Source organism: Phoxinus phoxinus, assembly GCF_949152265.1.
Source record: "Phoxinus phoxinus genome assembly, chromosome: 20".
NCBI classification, from domain to species: domain Eukaryota; kingdom Metazoa; phylum Chordata; class Actinopteri; order Cypriniformes; family Leuciscidae; genus Phoxinus; species Phoxinus phoxinus.
Window position 1 is genome coordinate 21,453,002 of NC_136895.1, and position 8,398 is coordinate 21,461,399.

General features: G+C 37.5%; 1 protein-coding gene across 1 annotated transcript; it reads left to right on the forward strand.

Annotated features, from left to right (window-relative positions):
• Positions 1-30: 30 nt before the first annotated feature.
• LOC306988395 (uncharacterized protein) lies at positions 31-6,251 on the forward strand. The gene is made up of 3 exons (XM_079593355.1): positions 31-74; positions 836-906; positions 4,632-6,251. Exons 1-3 carry the CDS (start codon positions 64-66, stop codon positions 6,032-6,034), a joined length of 1,485 nt encoding a protein of 494 aa, XP_079449481.1. The 5' UTR covers positions 31-63; the 3' UTR covers positions 6,035-6,251.
• Positions 6,252-8,398: the final 2,147 nt, after the last annotated feature.

Here is an 8,398-nt window from a genome sequence, read left to right on the forward strand (position 1 = left end):
CACTCACGCACACGGGTGTTGGCCTGACGGCGTAGCTACGGCGTGGAGTTGACGCAGAAGCATATGTTGAAGACAGAAGGCTTGTTTGAGATGCGCCTTGCCTCGCCTGAAGTGTAGTCGAGAGTAGGCGGCTGCAGTGAGGGGAGGAGTGAAAAAAGTGCAGGCAAGACGGACAGTTCTCTCTTCTCACAGTGGATCTGACACCTGTGAGATCAAAGATGGATATCGCGGGATTCACGGGATTCACGCTCGTGCACAGTGTTGCTAATAAACTGGATGTTATTTGAGTTCTGTTGCTTAAATATGAAAATAAATATAATGAACAAGACACCCAAATCACTTGTTAGGCTATATAATCCCATTCCAAATACGTGTTTATCAATCTTTTTTTTTCTTTAATACATGTGTTTATATATATATATAGCCTATATATATTTTAATTACATAATCACATAATCCATATAGAGATCGCACTGTCAGAGAGTTTGGGAATATTCACAGATCATTTATACACATAAAACATGATATCAGAGTTTTAATATCAAACATTTTAAAAGAGAACATGGTTGTTTAAACCAATGAGCATTAAGCTGTGTCGTCAGCAAGTCGTTTCCCATCATGCTTTTGATCCGCGCAGTCGGTGGAGAGCAACTGAACTGCGCGCAACTGCAGAATCCGACAGGTGTGCCTTGCGCTCGCGAGAGATTTTTGACATACGTCTGCATGACATCAGAGCCAGGCGGAACGCAGTCGGACACATTTCTAACCGGCATGCATCTCGCGCTGATCACCGGTGATCGGTTCTGCGCAGATTTTGCTCATCTCAAACAAGCCTAGAGTTGAACAGCGAGAACATGAGTGATCCAGAATCCTGTAGAATGGAACCTGAAGATGCTGAAGAACAAGGTTGGTGTTTATACTTGATTCTTCATTAATGATGCTGAAGGTCATTAAAGTTATAAACTTCATCAGTTCATCAGTGGTAATGGTGAATGTGTTTTTGTTGTACTTAGAACAATCATAAGAGCTGTGAAATAACACAGTTAAAGTAGCAAACAATATATGGGACACGTTCCATGAACTGGGAACAAAATGGAGCCTGAAACTCAACTCTTTAAAGCAGAGTTTTTTGTTTGTTTTTTACTGGATTTTGCAATAGTATCTATCTGCATCCTGCCAGACTTCAAGTTACGCCCCTTCAAGTCACGCCCCACTTCAAGTTACGCCCCACTTCAAGTTACGCCCCTTCAAGTTACGTCAATTTAAGTTACGTCCATTCAAGTTACGTCCACTTCAAGTTGCTCACTGTTTTTTCCACTGAGGCCCTGTCCCAAATGGCGCACTTGATGTGGACTTTCGGTCTCGTGGACTTAAATTGCGCGTGCTCGCTGAGTCTACGAGTCCGTAGGCCGTCCCATTCATCACTTTAACGCTCTGAAGTGTGCTCAGCAGCGCCCCCTTTGTACCCTTGAAGCGGTCTTCCGCGAAGCCCGCATAGATGCAGGCTTCACGCACTTTAACTACCCAGGAATCCTTGCGAATTTGCGAAAGGCCAATCAGACAACGAATGGGAGGAGCTTTCGCTCACGTTAACATGGATGAGAAGAAAATATTTAAGTGTAAATATCATTATGGTTTTTATGACCTATGTGTACATTTTACCAGTTATTACCTACAGTTTATACAAACATTATGGTCATCAACCAGTGGTTGATATCTCAAACATAAATATAAATATATATTTATATTTTATAAACATAAATAGCTTGCTGAATAATAGGCTACGATCGCATTATGATTCATTAAATAAATAGAACCGAATGGCAGGGCTTTACTGAGTCATAAATAAATGTAGAAATATAATATTTAAACAACAACCGGACCGTCTTCCTATTTCCGGCGTGACGATCGAGTCTGTCCCAAAAATACCTCTCAATGCGCCCTCGTGGACTCGCGCCAAGGGCCCTTTAGGTCTGCACTACATGACGTCAGCAAAGTGTGGACTCTGAGGAAGTCCACAAGTCCGGAGTGTGCCATTTGGGACAGGGCCTTAAAGCAGCGCTGCACAGACCGGTCGGATATCAAAGTACCGCGAGAGCGATTTGAGAACAGACAGTTCCGTATGCTTTTGAATCGCTCTCGCGTAGAGTTGATTAAACTGACTCTTAGCTGTTCAAGATCCGAAATACTTGTTTTGGTATACAGTAAAGCAAGCTGTAATCTGCATTAGTGCCAGATACTGATAATGTATTGCAAGAAAACAATATTGCAATCGTTCTATCAATTATTCTTCCCACCTCAACTAAAGTGTGGAGCAAGCTCTAATATATTGTTTTGGAATTGGAAACTCTAATTTTTTTTTCCTTTTCTTTTTTTAAATAAATAATTTTAAACATCTTTTGATGTCTTATTGTATTCCTGATTTGCAGATGATTCAAAATGTTGACTGATATCAACAGCACTAATGAACAGCTAAATGCGCTGCTGACAAACAAATCTTATGATACTTTTGAGACAAATGAACAACAAGCACACTGCACACCCATAACAAAATATTTTAATTGAAAGGCAACACAATGAGGGTTAAAGGGCAAATTAAGAATTGTCACCTCAAAAGCACCACAGCTGCACAAAAAATAAAGAGGAAACAGTTGTAAACTGATATAGAAAACAATAAATTAGGCGACCTCTATGCATGTAGGCTACATCTATTAGGTGACATCTTACCCATGCATTTACATTATAATTATTATAATATAATATTAAATGGAAAGCGACCACTCCAGGGCGATCTACTGGGTCATTCTATGGAAATATCAATTTTTCTGTCCCTAGCCTTTACATAAATATTACACTTAAAAGACACTTTAGGGTTACAGTTTCTTTACATTTGAAAACAAAACAATGTTATTTGTAAAATTACATATTGTACAATTATTTTTAATTTTACATCCATTTAATTCTGCTACGCTCAAAAATTAAGATTTAAAGGATTGCATTGCATCATTACTTGATTTTAACTGGTGTTCATATATGTTCATCATTATAGCAAATACATGGTTGCGCAAATGAACTAACCTCATTCAAGCACACTTTTCGTCTGCCAAATGCATAAATGTAATACAATGGCCGTGGTCTATTTTAATATTAACAGTCGTTCTGCTTTATATTTTGTGAATAAGAAAGTTCAAAAAGCAATTATAAATGAAATATAATTTTTTAAAACTTGATTCACTTTTTAAAATCACTGAAAAAATAAAAAAACGTTAATATTGCCAAATAAGTAAGGTAACACCAGTGACAAAAAATGGTGTATGGTCGTTTAAACGTTAGAAAAATATATACATTTTAAGACATCTTGCCATAGAAGTGGACGTTTCTGTAGAATGACGGCATCTGTGTGACACTCAGCGAGACAGATTGACAAGCTCAAAGTTCCAAACGGTTTGCTCTGCCCTTGCTGCAATGTTAAAGGCAGCAATATTACTTATACACTTCGATTTACACGGTTATACCTCTGGAAACTATTATTACCGTTGACTCTATACGAGCTGGCATATTGCCGACAGCGACAACATCTCGTTTTGAGTTTGACATATCGCGTGGTTCTGTGTGATTTGGACAACTTCAAGTTACGCCCACTTCCTGTTACGCCCCTCTCTTGCAGTCCGCAGACAGACCCATCTCGGATTTTGGGGGGATTTCCTGAATGCATGGAGTGGTGCAAAAAAAGAAGTGAGACTAGACGGGATAGCTGCTTGTTTCTTCTTGCTGGTAGATCAGACAAAACTCTGATGATTTGTTTGTGTCGTCAAGTTTTAAACTCTTGTTGTCTGACCAAACCTCAAAGGGGTTCTGACCAATTAGATATTGTATTTAGTTCGGGTTGTAACTATGCTCTCCTCCCCTCACATTAATCAACATATTATCTTCTTCCCACCCATGCAGTGTACAATTCAGTCCGTTTAACTGAATTGTACCGAAAAATCCAATTCAGATTTTTATAAACTATTAAAAAATTTGTCTTAATGGCATGAATAATAAGTTGAACGGTTTAAATCGTTAGAAAGTTTGAACTGGCAAGGCTTAAAAACACATGAAATAGATCAACTTTCACTGCAACTGGTTTACCTGTCTACAAGTATATCACCTACCCATAATAACCTATAACCTTAACCTACCCATTAATAATTGCATTAGTGTCCATCTCGAATTGCATGTTATAATTATTAATAATGTTTTTTTATTTGTATAATTTTCATAATCATAATCTAGATTATGAAATACATGCTGACAGCAAAATTTTTAGTAATTAAAGCAAAGAAAGTTACTTTACCTGTGAATACTGTGTGAATCTATCAAAGGATTTTCCCTGTTTGCCGCCTGAGACCCTACATAGGACAAACAGTTTGGAAACTGGATGGATATCTGATTTAAAGAAAAAAATCAGATCAAATGCTTAAATATCAGAAAAAAATATAGGTAAATTAAATTAACGGTCAATCTCTAATACAAATGCTTCAAAATAATAGTTGTGTAATATTTAGTTTTCTGCTGTCTGCTATTACAGTACATCAGGATACATGTTTTATGATTTCCAGAAAATGAAACCTTTCTTTCTTTCATCTTAGACCTGATTGAAGAGAACGAGGAGAGTGAAGAACTGAGTGAAGCGGAAGAGAAACATCATGATTTCAAAACTGGAAGAAAATCTTTGAGTTGCTCGTGGAGTAAAAGTAATTTTTTATTGAAAAAAAGAGCCAAAAAATATTTTACCTGCCCTCAGTGTAGAAAGAGTTTCCCATACAAACAAAGTTTTGAACTTCACATGAAAATCCACACTGGAGAGAATCTGCACACATGTGATCAGTGTGGGAAGAGTTTCACAAAGAAAGCAGGCCTTAAGGAACACATGAAAATCCACACGGGAGAAAAGCCGTACACATGTGATCAGTGTGGGAAGAGTTTCGCACGAAAAGGACACCTTGATGTACACATGAAGATCCACACTGGAGAGAAGCCACACACATGTGATCAGTGCGGGAAGAGTTTTAGAAGAGCATGCACTTTTAAATTACATCAGCGTTCTCATTCTGGAGAAAGACCATTTATCTGTGATCGGTGTGGTAAAAACTTTGTTAGTCCAAAAAACCTGAAGAGCCACTTGAAAGTTCACACAAAGAAGAAGCCTCATGTGTGTTCTTTGTGTGGAAAGAGTTTTAGTGAGCTGGCTACTTTAAAAATACACCAGAAAAGACACAGTGGTGTGAAGAATCATGTGTGCTTTGATTGTGGGAAGACCTTTTTTGAGGATGCTGAACTGAAACGGCACCAGAGAACTCACACTGGAGAAAAGCCGTACACATGTGATCAGTGTGGGAAGAGTTTCGCACAAAAGGGACACCTTAATGCACACATGAAGATCCACACTGGAGAGAAACCACACACATGTGATCAGTGCGGGAAGAGTTTTAGAAGAGCATGCACTTTTAAATTACATCAGCGTTCTCATTCTGGAGAAAGACCATTTATCTGTGATCGGTGTGGTAAAAACTTTGTTAGTCCAAAAAACCTGAAGAGCCACTTGAAAGTTCACACAAAGGAGAAGCCTCATGTGTGTTCTTTGTGTGGAAAGAGTTTTTGTAAGCCGAGTGCTTTAAAACTACACCAGAAAAGACACAGTGGTGTGAAGAATTATATGTGCTTTGATTGTGGGAAGACCTTTTTTGAGGATGCTGAACTGAAGCAGCACCAGAGGATCCACACTGGAGAAAAACCTTACAAGTGTTCACACTGCGACAAGAGATTCCGTCAGTCAGAACACCTGAAAACACACGAGAGGATCCACACTGGAGAGAAACCTTTCACATGTGATCAGTGTGGGAAGAGTTTCGCACGAAAAGGACACTGTAAGAGTCACATGAAAATCCACACTGGAGAGAAGCCGTATCACTGCCTTCAGTGTGGAGAAAGATTCACTTGGTTGCATTCTCTACGCAATCATACAAAAAACAAATGTCTAAAATCGGAGTAAGCAGTTCACCTTCAGATCCAGCAACACTGCGTCCGCACCAAATGTGATAATGCATCAAGCAGTATCTTCAATATAAGTCTGCTGTAACCAGCTGCTACAAGAGACGGAACAAAAAAACATTATCATCATTAACATCATTAAAGTGAACAAGGTTCCATCAGTTTCAAATGTGTTTCAGATCAACTCAAAAGATGAAGTTTCTCCTAAAAGAGCAATTAAAAAACAAAAACAAATGACCATTAATTTTTAAATTACTTGAGAATGTTACTTTCTAAGACAGGAGAAAGGGTGTTTTGGAGAAGCATGTGCAGAAATCAGAAGATAGAAATCAGAAGATTCCTGTATGTTTTTCACACGATTCACCCTGGGGCATGTACCATGATGGTAGTTGAACAAACTCAGGATTACAGGATTAGTTTCGAGTTGACAACCAAACAAATCCAACCAGGCTTTGTTGGTACCATGATGCTGATCATCAACTTTCTCTGTCAGCTCAGGCTTTGATCCTGAATTTAGGAGTTCAGGTGTGACATCAGTTTTGAACAGCCAATCACATGCTGAGAAAAAGTTAATCTGCGATTAATTTCTCGCGAGATTTATATATATATATATATATATATATATTACCTTTATACATAATAATAATTGATAAACTAAAATTGTAATCGATTAAGGGTATGATAATTACATATGATCTAAATCATACAAAATTATTATTCTAAATAAGCAATACTGAAAGCCAGACGATTTTTGTCTTTAAAAATCATTCGATATGTAGTGACCTTTAATTTGGAGTAGAAACAGGTGGAGTGAGATTATCGCATCATATGTGTCACTTTGCTCACAGCTGATTGGTCCAAGTTCGGTCTGCACCCTCTTACCTGGAACATAACCTGTCCCGGACCAGGTTAGCCGTGGAGCGTGAGTTACCACTTTCATGGTGCCTAAAACCCAGGGTTGGTGCAATATAAACTGAAACATACCTGGCTAGCCACCTAAACCGGCTTCATGGTATAGGGCCTAGGTTTAATATTTTTTAGAAATAAAGATTAGTTTTGATTGTGATCTGATTTCTGCATTTTATTAGGCTGAGTGCTTTATTACACTATGTACCTGTACACCAATTAATGTCATGCAATTTGACAATATGTAGTTTCTAATTATGAAATGCAGATTGAAGTGTTATGAATATTTTTGGGTATTTTAATGTTTTAATTTCCCAATAGAGCTTCTGAACGCCTAATAAATTATACTTCACCTATTTTTCAAAACGCATTCACTGTTTTCCCTTCATAAAAAAAACAAAATTAATTTTAAAGCATAGTCAGGTAATGTGGACCATGAACATTACGTGGAATCAGAACAAGAACGCCAAAAGTCAGCTCAAATTCTGTGTCTTCATTGTGATACAAATGCTGAGGTGTCTCTCGTCCATCATCTGATCTGATATTCGCTACTGTAATGAAGATGAACGTAAATTTTATTAAGCACAAGATATTCCAGACTTTAAACAAATAATGATTTAAATGTTTCAAACATTTGCGTTATAAGAATGTACAGACTTCAGATATAACACTGACTCGTTAGGTAATGTTTTCTCATAAAACTCATGCGATTTCATATTAATTCAATAGAATTTGAGGGAATACCAATATGTCGGCGCGTGACGTCACTTTTTATGACTTCATGATCAATCCAATCAATTAGATCAGTGAGATGATGGCTGTGTGTGAAATGGCACATTATTATACTATTCTTTACTATTTCTGCAGTATCCAGTATGTATATGTGTAATATGCCCATTTTCTGTATTTGTCAGTATCTGCTAAATGCAACTCAAAAACACTAAAATTGTTGTTCGGAATGGCGTACTACCATACAACTATTATTTTACAATGTGTATATTGTGAATAGTATGTGAGTTTTCTGTACGCATGGAGTTTCCGGATTACCTACACTTGCTGAAATCTGATGTTTGCATCTGAAGACACTGCACGGGTCTGTTTCCCACAAGGCAACACACTCCACGTGACATTTCATCTTCGTGAAGAGTGCAGTGTGAGTGAACTGAGGTGGGAATAATTATAAATGTTGCCTAAAACTCTTTTAGAAGTACACATTACTGTACAGTACACACTAGCTGTGTTTCTGACAACACTATCATTAGATAAATTGTACTTTAATCTCTATGGCATGTTTCTTGAAAAAATTGATTCTGTGATGCAAACAGAGTTCAATGTTTTCAACAGAACAAGAACATAGTGTCATTGTTCAAAGTCCATTTAGTGTTGATTCAAATCGGTTCAATAACTGCAAATTTAACCAATTAGGAAATGATCAATTTATACCAATAACTTTTGCATG

What these genes read in the sequence shown, in the direction of transcription:
- LOC306988395 (XM_079593355.1), top strand. An exon ending in TGAAGATGCTGAAGAACAAG is followed by an intron (nt 907 to 4,631) that starts GTTGGTGTTTAT and finishes CTTTCATCTTAG; the next exon opens with ACCTGATTGAAGAGAACGAG.